The sequence below is a fragment of the Macaca fascicularis genome, chromosome 2, assembly GCF_037993035.2.
Source record: "Macaca fascicularis isolate 582-1 chromosome 2, T2T-MFA8v1.1".
Taxonomy (NCBI): Eukaryota; Metazoa; Chordata; class Mammalia; order Primates; family Cercopithecidae; genus Macaca; species Macaca fascicularis.
In genome coordinates, this window is record NC_088376.1 from 44912712 (window position 1) to 44934684 (window position 21973).

General features: G+C 37.4%; 1 protein-coding gene across 40 annotated transcripts in view; it reads right to left on the reverse strand.

The window, feature by feature from the left end:
* TFDP2 (transcription factor Dp-2) overlaps nucleotides 1–21973 on the reverse strand; it is a 195937-nt gene that overhangs the window by 142824 nt on the left and 31140 nt on the right. For 29 of the 40 annotated variants that reach the window (XM_065540054.2, XM_074031208.1, XM_074031204.1 and 26 more), the window contains one exon: nucleotides 5318–5432. Coding sequence is in view for 11 of the 40 variants with exons in the window: in XM_005545974.4 (XP_005546031.2) it covers nucleotides 5318–5332 (15 nt within the window). In the remaining 29 variants the exon portion in view is untranslated. Of the gene's footprint in view, nucleotides 1–5317; nucleotides 5433–14236; nucleotides 14359–21973 lie in introns of all 40 variants that reach the window. The other 11 variants (XM_065540030.2, XM_074031181.1, XM_074031180.1 and 8 more) reach the window with 1 other exon arrangement.

Genomic DNA, 21973 nt, shown 5'->3' on the forward strand with positions numbered 1-21973 from the left:
ATCGTAGTCTCGCAGATGGAGGGCAGGTGTCTGTATTTAAAGCTTATATATGAACCCAAAATATACTTAATTAAAACTTCAAAATATGTATTAATTTCTACTATCAAAAACACTTTGTAAAGATTCAAAAAAACTGTATTATTTGAGAGTAGAAAAAGTTGGTTAGTGAAAGCATACTAAAATAATAGCTATTCTTTCCTTATTCTACCAATTTAAAAAAGACCTATCTTTCAATGAACAAGAGAAAAAAGTGAACTCATATTTCACATTAAATTCTTTGCCTAACCATGTCCTGAGGAAAATATTCTGAGTATTCCTCTTTTTTCTTAATTTTTAAAAATAAATTGTATTGTCTGTATTTAAGGTATAAAACATGATGTTATAAGATATATATATATATATAAAATGGTTACTATAGTGGAACAATATCTGGGTATTCCAGTGCTGTGTTGTGTACTATATAAGCAGTCACTACGCATCTACTGAATTCAAAATATCTAAGTTCAATTTTTAAGAATCAGAGCATATTCACTAATAATATTGTAATTTCACTGATATTCAACATTTCTGACTGACATAACATTACTGAAAGGAAAAGTTCAGAGTAAGATCATCTGTGCTCAGTTAAGCTCTACCTTTCACAGGCAAGGTGATTGTTGAACAGTCACTACAAAATGGGAATGATAGAACATATGTGCACGACAAACTAAAGAGCTCATAGGATCAACTTAAATGATTATGTAAATATATCTGTTAATGGCAAAACAACATTTAAGTGTGGTAAGTGTGGGTTGCCATCCAAATGGCAATGGCTTCCAACACTTCAACCCTGACACAGACCATATGCAAAAGAGAAATGCAAATGACCAATAAACATATAGAATGTTAATTTACCTAACTAGTAATCAGAGAAATGTAATAAATTGTACACCATTTTTTGCTGATTAAATTGGCAAAGATTTATAAACATATAAAAAGAAATGGCACTTTCATATACCACACATATATATATAAATCTGTGCAATCTTAGCAATATGAATCAAAAGCTCTAAAAAATTATACACACTTTGGCTCAGTAATTTCGTGGAATTTTGTCTTCTGGAAATAATACGATGAGTGAGCAAAAATAGACAAAATGTTCCAAAAAGGAAAAAAGCAGAAGTAACTTAATGGTCAACATTAGGAAACTGGTGTAATATCCATACAATAAATAACATAAAATAGCCACTTAGGCCAGGTACCATGGCTCATGCCTGTAATAGCAGCACCTAGGGAGGCTAAGGCAGGAAGATTGCTTGAGCCCAAGAGTTTGAGACCAGTGTTAAGGAACATGGTGAGACCCTGTCTGTACAAAAAATAGAAGAAATTACGTAGGCAAGGTGCCTGTAGTCCTGCTACTGGAGAGGCTGAGGTGGGAGCATCACTTGAGCCCAGGAGGTCGAGGCGGCAGTGAGCCATGATCACGCCATTGCACTCCAGCCTGGGCAACAGAGCAAGACCCTGTACCAAAATAAAATAAAATAAAAAAATACAATACAATACAATTAAAATAAAATAAAATAAAATAAAGACACTTAAAATGATGTTCCAGAGATATCAAGATAAGAAAAGGCATTCATCACAGAAATTAAATAGTAGCCAGGCACGGTGCTCATACCCGTAAACCCAGTCCCTTTGCAGTCCCTATTGCCCAAGTTGGAGGGCAGTGGCAACCTCCGCCTCCTGGGTTCAAGTGATTATCTTGCCTCAGCCCCTCTGGCCCAAGTAGTTGGGATTACAGGCACACTGCCACCATGCCCAGCTAATTTTTGTATTTTTAGTAGAGATGGGGTTTTACCATGTTGGCCAGGCTGGTCTCGAACTCCTGACCTCCAGTATCTGCCTGCCTTGACTCCCAAAGTGCTGGGATTAGAGGCGTGAGCCATCGCGCTGGGCCAATGTCTATACATTTTGATTGCTATATATACAAATTTGTGTACATATCAGATATCTTCCTAAGCAAAATTTTGCTGACAGTCTCTAGGCTATTTTTTCTTTGCTTTATCTGTATTTTCTAATTTTTCCATAATGAGTATTACAGCCTATGTATTTTTCTTGAAGATTCATTGACAAGGCAAAAAAACCCTCAAAAATTATATTTCAAATTCTTTACTGCATTATTGCTTAAATTAGAACACACCTGCATTATTGCTTAAATTACAACACACATTCTAGAAGAATATCATTGGATACTAGACACTATTTGATAGTAACTTTACTCCAGATACAATAAATATGTTGCCAGCTCCTCACCTCTTCCTTTTGCAAAATGATCCATCCTACATCTCATGTAGTTCCAGTAGGACAGTTAATCTTAGAGGCTCAACCGTGCCAGGCAGCACAAGTGGGCTCATGACTCAAAGCCTGGCCACTTACTGTATCCCATTTTCTTCTCCACAGTGTTTAAGCAAGGTCAACTCAAGCTCCTCCATAGATTTTGAAACACAAATACTAAAAAGGGGACAGGTGCAGTGGCTTACACCTGTAATCCCAGCACTTCAAGATCCCTTGAAGCCAAGGGTTTGAGACCAGCCTGGACAACACAGCCAGACTCCATCTCTTTAAAAAACAAAAGTTCCCTCTCTCCTTCTGAGACAAGTATTATGAGGCCAGTGCAAGCCATTATGCCACCATATAGAGGGCCTAAAGACGGAAGGAGACAGACCCCTGACATCATCGTTTGATCTCCTGAATCCATATGTGTTTAAAGCAGTCTCTAGGCTTTTCAATTATATAAGTCAATACATTCCACTTTTTGTCTTCAGCTGTTTTGATAGGGTTTCGATCATTTGCAACTATAAGAGACCTAATAAAGCACGGGTAAGACAAAAGTCACTCTTCACAAAAAAAAAACTGTTGTCATAAGAGAAATGTAAAATGAGAAACAAATTTAAAATGTTAAGTATTTAAATACATGTTTAGTAATGCCTCTGTAAGAGGGCAATCTCTTCCCTATCTATAATCTCTTCTGTGTTTGTGAATCACTTCTCAGTAACGTGATACAACTGATCACTTCTCCTCCTTGAAACACTTTCTTCACCTGGGCCTCCAGATCATCAGGATAACTCTTTTCTTCCTGTCTTTGCCCATTCTGTGAGTCTCCTTTATGGCTTCTCTTGCTTTCCATCTTTTTGTTGGAGAATCCCTGTGCTCAGACCTTGGTCCTTATGTATTTGTATCCATGCACTCACTATACGATCACATGTAGTCCCACTGCTTTACAATAATTTTAATATGAAATGACCCCAAAATTTCTACATCCATTCCTAAGCTTTCCCCTGAGCACCAGAGTCACTTATCAAATTGCCTAGCCAATATCTCCACTTGGAAGTTTTTAGGTTTCTCAGCCTTAGTATCTTCAAAACAGAATGTTTAAGTTCATCACAATATCCTATATCTCCCTAAAAATTCCTCTTCTAATTAAACAGCACAGTCATTTACCCAGTTACACAAGTCAAATACTGAGAAGTCTCTAACTTCTTTGCTGCCCTCATATCCTAATAACTCAATAAATCCTGTGACTGTCCCTAAATATTGAAGCAAAATCTGTATCTGCTTCTAGTTACTAATGCATGTTAAAAGCAGTGTTCTGAATTATACCCCAAAATAAGCAAACAGACATAAAGTAATAAGGGTTTGTTTCTTAATGCTATTGTTCGGCTGCATAGTGGGCAATATTTAGAACTATCGGTCTGACTCACAAGAAGCCCTTTATCATCTTTCCTCACACACTGTGCTGGGCCCGCAGCAGTCATTTTATGCAACAACAACACTTGCTTCTCCTAGTCACAACTAACTAAATCACCAGTCGACATCAGACTTAAACTGTGCCAGAGGCCCCTCCTAAGGAGACTGAAATTGGAGCTTATACAGGCAGGCAGAATGTATCATCAGGCTGCCTCCTTCATTTTCTTTTCTTTTCTTTTTTTTTTTTTTTCTGAGACGGAGTCTTGTTCTGTCACCCAGGCTGGAGTGCAGTGGACGGAGCTCAGCTCACTGCAAGCTCCGCCTCCCAGGTTTATGCCATTCTCCTGCCTCAGCCTCCCAAGTAGCTGGGACTACAGGCGGCTGCCACCGTGCCCAGCTAATTTTTGTATTTTTAGTAGAGACAGGGTTTCACCACATTGGCCAGGCTGGTCTCGAACTCCTGAGCTCAGGTGATCTGCCCACCTCGGCCTCCCAAAGTGCTGGGATTACAGGCGTGAGCCACCGCGCCCAGTCCACCTCCTTCCCTTTCTTCACCCCTCTCTCTGAACAGGCTGGTCCCCTAACATGTAGATGGAGACACTGAGTGGGGCTATGTTCTACCATCCTGGCTGGGAAACTGAGAAAGATGATTTGGACAGACAGACGAAGGGAGAAATGGAGCAGGTACACAGTAACACGTTGAGAGAGATGAGTAAGGAAAACCAAATACTGCTTCAATTCCTGCTGGATTTCTAGTTTCTGGGCCTGGATCTTTCTGAGAGTCCACAAAATTCCCACTCTTAAATTCCTTGAGACATCTCTGTATCTTTATAATAAATTCCCTTTTCGTTTAATTCCCAAAGATTCCTACATAATAATATAGGAACAGCAAAGCAATTATACTTTAATACATATAACATAGGAACAGTAAAGCAATTTATAAATAATTCCCCTATATGTTGTACTCTTTAAGGCATAATTCTCTACCATAACTGGAAATAAACTCATTAATAAAGAATGACAAATAAATATATAAAGAGTGACATATAACTTGAAAGGAGGTATATTCAGAAATGATCACCTCAAGTAGAGGGGAAAAACTTGAATAACTTCTCCAAAACATCTAAAATCTAATGTTTCTTCAGGAACCATCTCATGGAAGGTAGCAAGCTACTTTCAAACAATATCTGAGCATACATATTTCCCTGAGTAACCATAAAATAAAAATAAAAAAATTAAGCCAAAGAAAATAGTAATTTGCTCAAAAAGGCCCAGGAACCCTCCAGCAAGTACCAAAACAAATTTATTACGATATCCAAAAGACGAGGGTGGGAAACTTTCTGGAGATAGCAATTTGCAGCTGTTGAGAAGTAACTTGGTGCCAATTTGCAAGAATGATACCATCTCCATTAGGGCACTGTATTCAATCGCATTAAAGTTTATCTCATATTCCGCATAAACATAAACAAATACAATTATAAATCCATGCAAGTAAATTAAATCTGATTAACCAGAATGGTGAGAAAATATGTAGGAAAAAGCACAGCTCACTTTAAAAAATACTTACATTAAAAAGTTTACAAATACTTACATTTTTTGCCGTCATGTCAAACTGTATTCTATTTAAGGTTCTGTAAAGCCATTAAAAAAAGAAAAAGAAAAAAAGAAAAAAACCTTTGTCTTCAATAATTCTTTAAAAGAACAACCTGTTAAAGGAAAACAGAGGGAATAATAATGTAAATAATAGGCAACATTTATGTCATATTTACTATGTGATATGCATTGTTATCTAAGTGAACTGTCTAAATTAATCTTCACAACAACACTATGAGTTTTGTACCATCTTAATCCCCATTTTCCAGATAAAAACCAGGGCTTAGAAAGGTTAAGTAATGTGACCAAGTCAACTCAGTTCACAAGCAATGGAGCCTGGGCTTTGAAATGGTATTAGGCTATGCTGCTTTAGAAAACCCACTGAAAGAAACACCAGGGCTTCTTGGAGAAATGGCTGATTCTAGTGCAAGATAAATCTAGAACATCTTATTGTGCCTAAAGTAAGGAAGGGCTCAAAAAATGATGGAGACATGTCAAAAGCACATAGAAACTAGCTTAAAGAGCCTACAACTGGACAATTTGCAACAACTGGGCACCAAAGTACCTAATAATAGTAACAGATTATAAACCCATTGAATAAAATAATAATCCAGGATTATTGGGGCTAATGGGGGAGAAGAGAAATTCTTTGCATTAGAACGCCAACTAATAAATATAAATGAGTGATACAGTTAGTAAAACTTCCATTTTGGAACCATCATAACTAATAAGAAAAGAATCATTAATATACAGTAAAACTAGTCAGTGAAAATGTGGTGAAAAATAGGTATTTCGATAGCGCTGAAATATCTCCCTACAAATTCAAATTTTCTAGTGAAAGAAATATGGCATAAACCACTTTAGCCAAATGATCAAAGTTACCAATGATTACCAATAATGGGGCAAGCCAACATGTGTCTCTTCAAGCGCACTGAGATGGATACCACATGAATTCTGAGGTACATTTGCCCAATATGCAAAATCTAAATCTAACCATGAGGAAATATCAGAGAAATACAAATTGAGAGGCATTCTACAAAATAATGGCCTGAATTATTCAAAAAATGTTAGTGTCATGAATGGCAAAGAAAGGCTGAGAAACTTTCCAGATTTAAAAAGACTAAAAACTGCTGGGCGTGGTGGCTCACGCCTGTAATCCCAGCACTTTGGGAGGCTGAGGTGAGCGGATCACCTGAGGTCAGGAGTTCGAGACCAGCCTGGCCAACATGGTGAAACCCCTTCTCTACTAAAAATACAAAAAAATGACCTGGGTGTGGTGGTGCATGCCTGTAGTCCCGGCTACTTGGGAGGCTGAGGCAGAGACTTGCTTGAACTCATGAGGCGGAGGTTGCAGTGAGCCGAGATTGCGCCACTGCACTCCAGCCTGGGAGACAGAAAAAAAACTGCTGTGAAGACCATTATTTGGGTAATTGGAGATTAGGTCTACAGACTGGATAACAGTATTGTTTCAATGTTACATTTCCTGATTTTGATCCATGAACTGTGGAGTTTTCTTTTCTTCACATCTTTTTGGATTCCAAAAATTATGGAGTTTTCTATAATTAAGGGTCCTTTTTCTTACAAAACATACACTAAAATATTTAGGAGTGGAGGGGTATAATGGTGGCAACTTACTCTCAAATGATGAAAAAAATATGATCTCACTTTACAGAGAAAGTGAGAATAATAAAGAATATATGACAAAATGGTTACAACTGGTGAATCTGGGTGAAGGGCATCTGGGAGTTCTTTGACCTATTTTTGTAACTTTTCTCTTATTTTAAAATTATCTCAAAATTAAACTTTAATAAGACATTCAAGGGGAAGGATAAAATAAACTTAACTTTGAAAAGATCATAAATAATGGGGGTTCAAAGAAATGGGGGCTTCAAATGGCTGCCTTATATGCTAGAATTTGAATCTACAAGTAAAATTTTGTGGAAGAAAAGCAAGGTTTTTTTTTGTTGTTGTTTTCTGTTTTCTCATGCGCAGAACGTGCAGGTTTGTTACATAGGTATACATAAGTGTATGTGTGCCCTGGTGGTTTGCTGCACCTATCAACCCATCACCTAGGTTTTAAGCCCCACATGCATTAGCTATTTGTCCTGATGCTCCCCCTCCCATTTTTTTTGCTTTTCAATAAAACACTGAATTTGTAATTTTTCAGTGATAAAGCATAAATTTAAAAATCTAAGTAAAACCTGAACTACAATTACAAGTTTTGCTTCCTCACTGTAGTTGTACAATGTCTATTATGACCTAACCTAAAAATAAACTTCCTATGCTATATCTGTTCTACATTTATCAATTATTTCTTACATCCTCTATAGTGATATAAATTTAAATATGAGATAAATAAAGCACAAATTCCTGATATCCCATTCAACAGACTAGTTGGCATATTCAAACTAAGAATTTAAAGTTAAAGTATAAGTATTGCAGTTTTGAAGATTAATATTTCAACCAAGCTTGATCTAACAGATCTATATAGAATTCTGTATCTGATAGACCTGAAACATCTCTTCAGGCACAAATTTATAAAATTTGTCCATATATGCTATCACCAAAGAGGAAGCAAAAATTTCAGAGAGGAAATATCACACAGATTATGGTCTCTGACTACAATGCAATTAAATTAGGAATCAATTATTTTTTAAAAAGTTAAAAGTTATATATTTAGCTATATTATTAAACACTCCATGAATCTGAAATATTTAGAACTAGAATGACATTTAAAAAGTAATAAAAAATAAAATATTCAGAAATAAATGACAATGAAAATTTTAAAAACGTATAAAATCCAGCAGAACTAGTACTTAGGGTATATTTATATTTCCTTTTATTCATTAAGTCATCAATCAATTTAAATACATAAAAGAACAGTGAGAACTCAAAGAAATATGACAAGAAACAAAGAGCATAAATTAATGAAATAGAAAAAAAATCAACAAATTAACAACCTGGTTCTAAGTGTCCCGCTTAAAGTCAGCATCTAATAAATAAAGCAGCAGTGCAGTAGAGTGGAAAGAGTATGGACTTTGGCTCCGTCTCAGCTCTGATCCTTATTAGTTGTGTAATCCTGAACAAGTAACCTAACCTCTTAGAGTCTCCATGTCTTCATCTGAAAAATTGATATACTGAATGTTTCAGAGTTATGTTAGGAGTTTATATGCCCTCCAGTTGATACATAAATATTCTGAACACTCCTAACAACAAAGAAGTTCAACTTTAACCAATTTAAGACTATCTCATGACCTGCTGAAATAGTTATAACAAAAAAACTACAAAATATTTTCCATCAAAAATATGGTTTGAACGTGTTAAATTTTAGAAACCCTCTATATTTCCAAAGCAAACACTATTGCCTACCCAATATCATTTTCCTCTTCTTCCTTACAAGCTGACGTGGCAATGTGCCCAGCTACAAATACTACATCGTCAACCTTCCTCTCAGATGGGCTAACCATATCACAGATGACGTAATTCTGGCCAATGAAATATAAGCAGACATTGTTGGTGTGGGCTACCAGATTCAGCTAGTAGGTGTCCTTTTTTCCCCACCCCTTATGTTTTTTTGTGCCCAGAGCATAGTTATGATGGCTAGAGCTGCTTGTCTCTGGACATCTGCTTCATTTCTGAATTCAGTACTCAACAATGTTATATTTCCTAAGGGCTGGGCTATTGAGGGTCACTGTGTTATTCATGCAAACAAAATGAAATTAACAGAGTATTACTATTTCAGCCAGTATAGTAAGAGGATACCAATAAAAATAGCCACATTAATTAGCTTCACAGAACAAAGTACAATTTTGTTTGGTATTCCTTTGAATCTCCACACCAGAGTACAGCACAAACTGGAATCTCTAAGTATTACCTAAATAATAAATGTTTGAAATAGAGCCAAAGTGCATGGATTTCTTAAGCAAATTTACCTTAACATCTCTGTGTCTCAATTTCTTCATCTCCAAAATAGTAAGAGTCAGCCACTTAATTAAATGAGTCAATACATGTAAAATTACTAAGACACTGCTTAGCACAAGGTAAGCATTCAATGCTAGAGGGGGAAAAAATCTGTTCATTGATTTCTCATGACAAATTAAGGCTTCCTTCTCTAAAATAAATAATACATAATTCCCACATTGTAGAAGTGAAAAATACCATAACATACATCCAATTTCAAAATAGAAAAAAAAAATCTGTTTAATTGTGGTTAAAAAAAACTCTTCTAAAATTAACAACAGTAGGCAATAACTTCATTCATTCATTACTCATCCAGCAAATACTGAACAGTCACTATGTGCATGGCACTATCTCAGGCAATGAAGACGGCCTAGCAGATGAGAAAGACTGTAATCACCAAACGTTCAAATGTAATTTTAAAGAAATAAAGTTACATTAAGATAGACACTGTAAAAACAAATGGGATTGTGATAGAGACCTTCTTCATTCAATTAAAAATTAAGTATGCTGTATTGGCTTTGAGTGATACTTTATAGCACTTTAATTTAAAAATACACATTTCTAAATAGTTTTAAAGTTTTTGTCTTTTTTGACATTGTCTTTAATCTATAAATTATTTGCATTGTATGACTTAAATCTTCAAAAGTGTCCAGAAATTAAATAAATTTGGCACAGAAAGGTTCAAGAAGTTGCCATCTTTGGCAGTATGGATGATTCTCAGAGATAAACCAGCCATGTGCACTGATGCATTATGTTTTATCCAGACTCAACAATTGCACACTTCTTCCTGTCACCAAGCTCTTCTGTTAGTTAAAAAAATAAGTTGGATTTCTTCTTCCAGCTTCATGAACACATTATGTCAAGCTCAAAAAGTCAATCTTTTGACCTCACCATCTGCCATGATCTCTTGTCAGTTTCAGACAATGCAACTCCCACAGATGGTCTCAAAATGCAAGCCCTTTCCCATTCCAATCACAATTTAGCAGCTCCAGCCACAAAGCCTCTTAAAATTAATCAAAATACAAGGAAGAAAGCAAAAAGAGCTATGGATAAATTTGTAGAATCATGCAGTAACATAATTTGAATCAGGATTTGCACATTTTCTAACACTGCCAAAAAAGCTGCTACTAAAATTTAATAGGAAAGGTAGCATATTTAAATGGCAGACATAACTAATTTTAAATACATGCTCATGACTCAAAATTTAGAAAATACACAAAAAGCAAGAAACAAATATCAGCCATAATCCTACTTGTCAGAAGCAACTTCAATAAACTTATTGGTATAAATCCCTTCAGTATTCTCTCTGTGCATTCAAACTTTTGAGATGTGGTATTAATTAGAAGACATTTTCTTTTTTTTCTTTTTTTTTTTTTCCGAGACGGAGTCTTGCTCCATCACCTGGGCTAGAGTGTAGTGGCGCAATCTCGGCTCACTGCAACCTCTCCCTCCTGGGTTCAAGCAGCAATTCTCCTGCCTCAGCCTCCCAAGTAGCTGGAATTACAGGCACACACCACCATGTCTGGCTAATTTTTGTATTTTTAGTAGAGATGGGGTTTCACCATGTTGGCCACGCTGCTCTTGAACTCCTGACCTCGTGATCCACCCGCCTCAGCCTCCCAATGTGCTGGGATTACAGGCTTGAGCCACCACGCCCAGCCCTAGAAGATATTTTCATAGAAAGGGATAATATGTAACCTTTTCTTAGGTGAACAGCTTATCTAGGCATTCTCTCAAGTGCTTCATATGTATATCATATCATTCCCACCACAACTCTATCAGATAAATGTTGTTATTTTCATTTTACAGAAGACAAAACAGTTTTAGAGAGTTCAAGCAATTTTCCCAGTTAACCAACTGTACAAATTACAGTGCCAGAATATGAACCCAGGATCTCACACCAGCAAAAGTGTTCTTAACTACTATAATACTTTACAAGATATATCTGACTTGAGATATAATATAGTCTCAAGATATTATAATAAAATGATATATAATTATTATTACAATAAATTCAAAAAAATGATAACCTACTATACTGAAAGAATCCTTTAAAATCTCATATAGGACATATACATATGACATATAATTTTTCTCCTTTTCCATTGTTTAAAATTTCAATATTAAATTGAATTTTTATTTTTTGAGTAGGTTGTGTGAAATAGGTTGATTACATGCCAGTCAGAGCTTGCCAGCTCCCCAAAACCTTACTAGTGCCAATGAGCTTTATTGAAGTGATATGCAACATTTCTCCTTTTTATAAAACCTCTAACCTCTTTGTTCTTCAGACACAGCCAAGACTACATGGTCTGTGTGTATTCCCCAAATCGCAATTCTTTTTTTTTTTTTTTTGAGACAGAGTGTGGCTCTGCCACCCAGGCTGGACTGCAGTGGCATGATCTTGGCTCACTGCAACCTCTCCCTCCCGGGTTCAAGCAATTCTCCTGCCTTAGCCTCCCAAGTAGCTAGGATTACAGGAGCCCACCACCACGCATGGCTAATTTTTTTATTTTTAGTAGAGATGGGGTTTCACCATGTTGGCCAGGCTGGTTTCAAACTCCTGACCTCAAGTGATTCCGCCCACCTCAGCCTCCCAAAGTGCTAGGATTACAGGCATGAGCCACCATGCCCGGCCTGCAATTTTCTTCTCAAATAAAATATTTTAATCCCAGAGATTTGTTGCTATATTTCTACTTGACAGTTGTAAATTTCCTCATTCACTTTTTTCACAGCTACACAGTATTCCTTTACATCGTTTCACTAGCCTCTACTGACAGACATTTAGATTTCATAATCTAAACTAGTGACAGTAATGACATTTTAATGACTCAAATCTTTAATGTTGTCTAGCATGCTGATGTGGTATATGCCTACCTCTCCAGTTCTATTAAACCCCTTTCCCACACCTCTTTTCTGATCCATTTCCACTGGCTTCTGTAAGTTCTTCAAAAACGTGCTCCTCCTGCCTCAAGGGCCTCTGTACATGCTGTTCCTTCTGTCTGGAACCTTTACTTGACAAACTCATCTTCCTTTAGATCCCGTCTCATATGTCACTTTCTCAGGGAAAACCATCCGTTTTCTACTACCCAGTCTAGGCCAGGGGTATCAACCTATTGCTCTCCTACTTTCTCCTTTAATAGTACACACTGAGTTGCCATTGTATATTTATTTCTGTGATAATAAGATTGTGGTCTGTCTCTGCCAACTAAAGTATAAATTCCATGAGGGCAGGAACCCTGTCCATTTTGTTCACTCTTACATATCAAACACCTGGCACATGGTTGAAGCTTAAGAAATATTTGTTAAACGAATTATAGACTCAGTATTTTATTTATTTTCATCCTTTAAAAATGTATGACAACCCCATTCAATATGACTTGGCAAAAAATGAAAACCATGCAAACATTTAACACATACACATCTGAAATGTCAGTAAGCTACATTTTTTTTTTTTTTTTGAGATGGAGTCTCCCTCTGTCATCTAGGCTAGAGGGCAGTGGTGCGATTTCAGCTCAGTGAAACCTCTGGCTCCTGGGTTCAAGTGATTCTCCTGCCTCAGCCTCCCAAGTAGCTGAGGTTAAAGGTATGTGCCACCACCCCTGACTAACTTTGTATTTTCAGTAGAGACGGTGTTTCTCCATGTTGGTCAGGCTGGTCTCAAACTGCCGAACTCAGGTGATCTGCCCGCCTCGGCCTCCCAAAGTGCTGGAATTACAGGCATGAGCCACCGTGCTTGGCCAGCCACATAGTGTTTTGAATGTCATTTTTCTATCATGTTGACAAAGTGATTGAAAACAAGTAGCTTAATACTAAAAGAAGATTAGATACAGAGTACTATCTCACCAAATAAATTTATTGAGGTAGAATTCTTCTGTCACTCCCTGGCAAACTGATTTTTTTTTTTTTTTTTAAATTGAAACAGAGGTCTCACTATATTGCCCAAGCTGGCCTCAAATTTCTGGCCTCAAGACATCCTCTTGTCTCAGCCTCCTGAGTAGCTGGGGCTACAGGCACGTGCATCTATCATTCACCAGCATTTTATTTGTATTCGTTAATTTTTAAAAAGTTATAATAGAGCACAATTAGTTTCATTAATTTTTAGCAGAAAAAAATAGGCGAGAGTTTTTCTTAAAAAAACACTTTTATTTACTAAAAGCTGTTCTTCCTAGAACCACTGGCATTTTACACTTTACACAAAAAAAAGAGACCTATTTTTATGTTAATTGCTCCCTTTATTTTAGAGACAGGGTCTCACTCTGTCACCCAGGTTACAGTGCAGTGGCATGATCTCAACTCACTGTAACCTCCACCTCCTGGGTTCAAGTGATCCTCCCACCTCAGCCTCCTCAGTAGCTGGGACTACAGGTGTGTCCACATCTGGCTAATTTTTGATATTTTTGTAGAGATGGAGTTTCGCCATGTTGCCCAGGCTGGTCTTGAAGTCCTAAACTCAAGGGATCTGCCCATCTCAGCCTCCCAAAGTGTGGGATTGCAGGCATAAGCCACCACGCTCAGTCCATTGCTCATTTTTTAAAATTGAAAAAAAAAAAAAAAAAAAAAAGCCCAGACTTACATAAGCTTTTATCTAGACCCTCTACAATGATAAAAACTGGTTAATACTATAAGCAATCATTAACAGTATATATGTGTAGTGAAATAATAAATAAGAAAATGTATAATGAGATAACGAGATACATCAATAATGTTATCTGAGCACTACTCATTCATTTACTTATTGGATAAATACTTATTGATAGCTAGCTACCCGTCAAACACTGAGTATTAAAAATACTGAGCACTGGCCGGGTGCAGGGGCTCACACCTGTAATCCCAGCACTTTGGGAAGCCCTGGTAGGCAGACTGCTTGAGCCTATGAGTTTGAGTCTAGCCTGGGCAAAACAGTGTATCCTATCTCTCAAAACATACAAAAAAATTCACCAGGCATGGTCACACATACCTGTGGTCCAAGCTACTCTGGAGGCTGAGGCAGGAGGATCCCTTGAGCCCAAGAGGTAGAGGCTGCAGTGAGCCACGATCACGCCACTGCACTCCAGCCTGAGCAATAGAGTGAAACTCCGCCTTGGAAAAAAAAAAAAAAAAAGATACTGAGCATTAAATGCTTATCCTTCAAGATACTACGGAAAACAATGACAGTCCCTGCCTTCATGGAGCCTATATTTTAGCTATGAAGGCGAGCATTAAATGACAGATTTCACAATTAACTACTTAATGACAGTCACTACAAGTGCTATGATGGAGACATAAAAGATTCATAGAAACAGGCCAGGCACGGTGGCTCATGCCTGTAATCCCAGCACTTCGGGAGGCTGTGGCACGTGGATTACCTGAGGTCAGGAGTTCGAGACCGGCCTGGCCAACATGGTGAAACCCCGTCACTACTAAAAATACAAAAATTAGCCGGGCATGGTGGCACATGCCTGTAATCCCAGCTACTCGGGAGGCTGAGGCAGGAGAATCACTTAAGCCTGGGAGGCAGAGGTTGAAGTGAGCTGAGGTCGTGCCACTGCACTCCAGCCTGGGCGACAGAGACTCTGTCTCAAAAAAAAAAAAACAAAACAAAAAAACAAGATTCATAGAAACATGTAAAATAGAGGACTTGAACTCTGGTGGTTTTACAGAAGACTTCTCTGAGGAAGTCAAGTTTGAGCTGAGCTCACCAAAAAAAGAAAAAAAAAAACAAAACAACACAAACTGAGTAAACCATTGGCAAAGAGACAAGGATATATTCTACTCAAAGGAAACATCACAGGAAAGACCAAAGGAAGAAAAGTATGTGGGAGGTTCCAGGGTCTAAGGAAGGCTCTAATAATATATGCCAAAAAACAAAGGGCAAGGCAATGGGCTGCTAAGAGATGAGGTAGGAAGCCAGATCATGCAGGATACTGATTTTTCAAAATTTTAATCAGATTTGGCCAGTTGTGGTAGCTCACGCCTGTAATCCCAGCACTTGGGGGCTGAGGCAGGAAGATCACTTGTGCTCAGGAGTTTGAGATCAGCCTGGACAACGTAGTGAAACCCCATCTCTACTAAAAATACAAAAATTAGCCACATGTGGTGAAGGGTGCCTGTAATCCCAGTTACCTGGGAGGCTGAGACAGGAGAATCACCTGAACCCAGGAGATGGAGGCTGTAGTGAGCCAAGATAGTGCCATTGCACTCCAGCCTGGGCGACAGAGCAAGACCCTGTCTCAAAAAAAAAAAAAAAATTAAATCAGATTAGTGAGAAGCCTCAGAACGATTTTAAGTAGAGAGTTACAGCATCTGAACCAAAGACGGAACCAAATTCACCAAAGATTAAGTAAAAATTATTTGCATTCTAATTCTTTAAAAACCAGTAATATTAGCTATATCCTGTAATTATTTGGTAACTGAAATGCTCACTCATTTCTTGACTACACCAAATACGTTTCTATTCACTATTTATCTAGCACTCAAACCACCTTAAACCTCTGTAACAAGACTCTCAGCTCAGAAATAAGAAAAAAAAAATTCCCCAGAGCTCAAAAGTAGCTTTCACAAAACTAGTTAGTAACTCAAGTCCTTAGGCCTTCCCTTGTCTTATACATTTTATTTAGCATAAAGTTATTAGTATATGTGCTTTGATTTTCAGGCTAGGAGCCAATTATACTTAGCAGAAAGACATGGTAAAAGGGAGCAAACGGGCTAACACTGTTATAGGTGAACACATTGACAAAGTGATTGACAACAAGCAGCTTAATACTAAAAGAAGATTAGATACAGAGTACTATCTCACCAAATAAATTCATTGAGGTAGACTTCTTCTGTCACTCCCTGACAAACTGATTTTTTTTTTTTTTTAAATTGAGACAGAGGTCTCGCTATATTGCCCAAGCTGGCTTAAAATTTCTGGCCTCAAGACATCCTCTTGTCTCAGCCTCCTGAGTAGCTGGGGCTACAGGCACGTGCCACCACATCCAATCAAAACTGGATTGACATGTTCTACAACAAAACCTAAATGCTACTTTCATTTCAAATATATTATGCAATATTAACAGATTATCAATATGTATTATTTGTTCTTAATTGCTGAAAACAAGACTGAGGGTGAAAACTTACTATTGTCCCGACCCAAAGAGGAAATATTAGATGAGAGCACACAAATTAAGAATAAAATCACATTGTGAGATCCTGCCAAGAACCTAATATATTATTTTATCAAGCAGTACAAGCCAAATTTTAAACCATTAATTCACTCATGCACAATGACTACATGGATCAGATCACCTGTTATACATACGTTGCTTAGCAAAGTCTCATTTCCAGATTAAATTAGCATCACAAACGTTAAGACTTATCTTTACTTGAACCATCAAAACAAGCCAGATGACTTTTTTTTTTTTTCCGAGACGGAGTCTCGCTGTCACCAGACTCGAGTGTAGTGACGCGATCTTGGCTCACTGCAACCTCCGCCTCCCGGGTTCAAGCGATTCTCCTGCCTCAGCCTCCCAAGTAGTGGGACTACAAGCATGTGCCATCACACCCAGCCAACTTTTTTTGTATTTTTAGTAGAGACAGGGTTTCACCATGTTGGCCAGGATGGTCTTGATCTCTTGACCTCATGATCCTCCTTGCCTCTCAGCCTCCCAAAGTGCTGGGATTAGAGGAGTGAGCCACCACACCCGGCCGATGTTTTAAAATATCATTTGGTATTAATATAAGCTTATAGACAAAGTATTGTATAATGAACTATGCAAGCATGAAATGTTCAATTTGGGTCATTAAAATGTGGTCACTGTGACCAACAAAAGCTTCCAAAAAGACAAAGATGGGGCATTCAAAAGGAAGCAATTAGAGAATAAAATAGCACTATTTCTAATGCTTATTTAGAATACCACTATACTTATACAAACACCTAATCTATATTCAAGTGAAAATGAAACATTTTATAATTTTATAATCAGCATCATCATGGTATTTAATAAATAATTTCTCAAAATAACTCTATAGAATAGTTATCTCCATTTTATAGAAGGGAAAATTGAGTCAGCTCATAGAGAAGCAAAATTTATAATGAAGTTTAAATAAATGTTACTATATACATGTTCCATGATATCATAAAAAGACATGTCCTAAGCAGTTTTCATTTTAAAGTAATTTAAGGTTTTAAAAAATATATTATTGGATATTTGTGTTATCTGTATTTATAAATGTTTAAGAATAGAAATTAAGTATTAAATAGTTTTAAATGACAAAAAAAAGCACTTTATAGAAAAATGGCAGAGTATAAGAACAATTGTCTTGTTTGCATACACTCCTCATCCACTTAATTTTTTTTCATCTACCATATATTGAAATTCCCTAACAATCACAACCCCCTATCAGACTCCACAGAATATGATGGAGACTGTGAAATTTTAGACTAACTAAAGGTTAACAGCAAAAGCTGTCATCAATTTTCTCAAATTTCAAGCAGGATACAGGATTTTTTTTTTCTTTTTTCCCTACCTTCTAAAAAACTCCTTTGGAAAGGGCAAGGAAAGTAGAATGATATATATGCTCACTATAAAATAATCCAAATATATAGAAAAGCACAAAGAAGAAAACAAAAATTACTCTAAATCTTACCATTGAAAGATAAGAACCTAATGATATTTGTACATACACTTTCAGGTACCTGTGTATGCACAGATGTATATTTAAATGTAAAGGTATACGTATATATATGAAAATGCACATAAGCAAGTCACATACATTATTCTGTTACTGCCAATTTTCAAGATGTCCTATAAAACCTTCCTTAAAAATATTCTTTCAATAAAAAAATTATACATGCTCATAAGAAAAAAAACAGTGCAGAAGAAAATACAATACAAAGCAAGTCTTCCTTAATTACTGCCCCCTCCACTTCCACTACAATTCTTACTAGCAGATGAATACCATTAATAGAATTGATTGACATTTATATTTGTGTTCTTATATACATTCTTTTAAAAACATTTAAATTACAGATGATACATGAAAACATTCTGGTTATTAAACAGTCAATACAGATAAAGAAAATCTCCCCATCTGAACACCTCAATTATCATTTGTAAACTTCATTGTTATCAATTTGGTAAATATCCTTGCACAGAGCTCATTGCATGCATTTTCATGTATGTACCTGCATGTAGAGAAATACACTTTTGTTGTTTTTAGTCTTTTTAAATTTTAGTCTTGTTCAATAGTATCATACTGTGATGTTGATTTTTTTCATTGAACAATGATAGATTTACTATTGCTGTTAAATGTTACAATAGTGCTACCTTCTTGTAGTAACAGAACAGTTTGTATCTTGATTGTGGTGGTAGCTATATGAATCTATACATCTGATAACATGTCATAGAACTATATACAAAGACACACCAAAAAATGGGCACATACAAAAACTAGTGAAATCCAAGTAAGATCTGTAGTCTAGCTAATTATATTGTACCAATGTCAATTTCCTGATTTGGCCAATGTACTATAATTTCATAAGATATTACCACTTGAGGGAACTCGGGCTACGGGTAAATGGGATTTCTCTGTATTCATTTTGCAACTTTTTGTTTTTTTTTCTTGAGACAGGGTCTTGCTCTGTCACCCAAGCTGGAATACAGTGGTGCAATCACGGCTCATTGCAACTTCAAACTCCTGGGCTCAGGCAATCCTCCTGCCTTACCTCCCAAGTAGCTGGGTATACGGGCATACCCCATTAACACTGGGCTAATTTTTAAAATTTTTGGTAGAGATAGAGTCTCCCTATGTAGCCCAGGCTGGTCTTGAACTCCTGTCCTCAAGTGATCCTCCCAACTCAGCCTTCCAAAGTGCTGGGATTACAGGTGTGAGCCAGAGTCCAGCCACTGGTATTCTCCTAAAAGGAAAAAAGAAACAGAGGTGCAGACAGAGGGAATAAGGCAGTGCGGAGACAGAGGCAGAGATTGGAATTATGGGGCCACAGCCAAAGAATGCCTGGGGCTACCAGAAACTGGAAGAAGCAATAGAGGATCCCCTCCTAAAGGCTTTACAGGGAGCACGGCCCTGCTGATAAATTCATTTCAGACTTGCAGCATAAAGAACTGTAGGAAATAAGTTTGTTGTGTTCTTGTTTTTGTTTTTATTTTGAGACGGAGTCTTGCTCTGTCGCTCAGGCTGGAGTGCAATGGCGTGATCTTGGCTTACTGCAAGCTCCGCCTCCTGGGTTCACACCATTCTCCTGCCTCAGCCTCCTGAGTAGCTGGGACTACAGGTGCCCGCCACCACGCCTGGCTAATTTTTCGTATTTTTTAGTAGAGACGGGGTTTCACCGTGTTAGCCAGGATGGTCTCGATCTCCTGACCTTGTGATCCGCCCGCCTCGGCCTCCCAAAGTTTCTGTTGTTTTAAGTCACCCAGTTTGTGGTATTTTGTTATGGTGGCCCTAGGAAAGTAATACAATGGGTTTTGCACACTATTATAGTTATACCGAGGTATTTTAATTTTTGGTTTTGAGTTTTTTCTCTGCTTCCTTTTTGTTATTGTTCCTATAATGTACGGGGTTCTTCATTATATTTTCCCAGCTGTATGCATATAAGAAAGTTATGTTTTTCTATTTACTATTTTATATTCCATTATACAACTTAATTCTTTTACTGCTTAAAGTAATTTTACTATAAACTCAGTTGACTCTTGGATTTTTCAAGTGTAAAATTAGGTCATCTGAAAAGGACTTTTTCTTTTTTGTTTTGAGATGGAATCTCGTTCTGTCACCCAGGCTAGAGTGCAATGGCGTGATCTTGGCTCACTGCAACCCCAGCCTCTCAGGTTCAAGCGATTCTCCTGCCTCAGCCTCCCAAGTAGCTGGGATTACAGGTGTGCACCACCACCCCTGGCTAATTTTGGTATTTTTAGTAGAGACGACGTTTCACCATATTGGCCAAGCTGGTCTCAAAATCCTGACCTCAAGTGATCTGCCCGCCTTTGCCTCCCAAATTGCTGGTATTACAGGCATGAGCCACTGCACCCGGCCTGAAAAAGACTTTTGAACCTTTCCAAGTTTGTAGAACAATGGAGGTAATCTGACTCCAATTCTCCTCCTTACTTTCCCAGAACAAACATAAAATAAACCACAAGAATTTTTAAAACCCACAAAGGATCTAGGCCATCAACATTAGCACTCTAGGAGACAGAAAACACAGCAAGCTTCAAATTACCTATAAGTCAAGCAGAAAAAAAAAAAAAAGCAAATACCAAAAGAAACACTTCCTTACCTCTGCAAGTCCTACCTCTGCAAGCCTGTGGATGTATAGGGTGAGTGAAGGGAGGTGAAAAAGACTTTCTTACCTCTGCAAGCCTGTGGATGTATATAGGGTGAGTGAAGGGAGGTGAAAAAGACTCCATGAGAAAGAGCAGAGGGGCACAGGGGATTTGCAGAAAACACAGACAAAATCAGCCACAGAAAGAGATTTAAACAATAAATACAAAAATGCTAAACAGAGATTAGGAGGTTAGGACTTGATAGCTAATAGACCCGGTGAAGTAAGTGTGTCTTGTGTCTAGAAACTTCTGGACCAGAGGCAGCAGCCTCCTAGAAACACTGCTTCTAGGGGAGAACCAGATATACACATATAAAGAAGTGCTTTCTCTTGTAAACAAGGTAATGAATGAAAAACAATAGGTGATAAGAGGAGGAAAGTAAGCCAGGCGCAGTGGCTCACGCCTGTAATCCCAGCACTTTGGAAGGCCGAGGCGGGTGGATCACTTGAGGTCAGGAGTTCGAGACCAGCCTGGCCAACATGGTGAAATCCCGCCTCTACAAAAAAAAATACAAAAATTAGCCAGGCGTGGTGGCATGCACCTGTAATCCCAGCTACTCGGGAGGCTGAGGCAAGAGAATCCCTTGAACCCAGGAGGCGGAGGTTGCAGTGGGGTGAGATCGCACCACTGCACACCAGCCTGGGTGACAGAGACAGACCTTGTCTCAAAAGAAGAAAAGGTAGGGGGCTGGGGGGAGGATTAAAGAGCTGGCAGAAACAAAATATTAATAAAAGGAACAACTATTCCTCTCCCCTTTTTCTCACCATCATCACTACAAATTCAGAAAAGAAACTTCACAAAAGGGAGCACACTGGCAGAAGCAGCACTCTCAAACTAGGAACTCTGACCACAAAACGATTAAAAACAAACAAACAAGCAGCCCATATGCATACAAATATAGAGCAAAAAGTCAGAAAATACAAACAAAAGCTTCTCTGCTGATGATTTTCTCCACAAAAACAAACCATGAGGTTGAAAAACAACTGTAACACAATCCTCTGAACTGGATTAAATATTTTAAACAAGAATTTGAGGATATGAAAAAGACCTTGAATCTGAAGTACAAAAACTAAGTACCAAAATGGACAAAAACAGAAATAAATGAATAAGAACTGGTTAAAGAAATAGAAAGAAACAAACAAAATGAACATCATATAAGAAATGAAAGTTAAATTATTAAATTATTTTTTCTTTTGCTTTACTTTGGCATTGAACCAAAAATAAAAACTAAATTATAAGGTATGTAGAAAGAACAGATTTGAACGAAAACTTAATACAAGACATTGAACAAAGAGCAAGAAAATAATGAAGAAAATAAAATTTAAAAAAAAGAGAGAGAAATTGATTGAAATGAATGATAGGCAAAGGAGGTTGAACATTAGTATTACTGGTGTCCC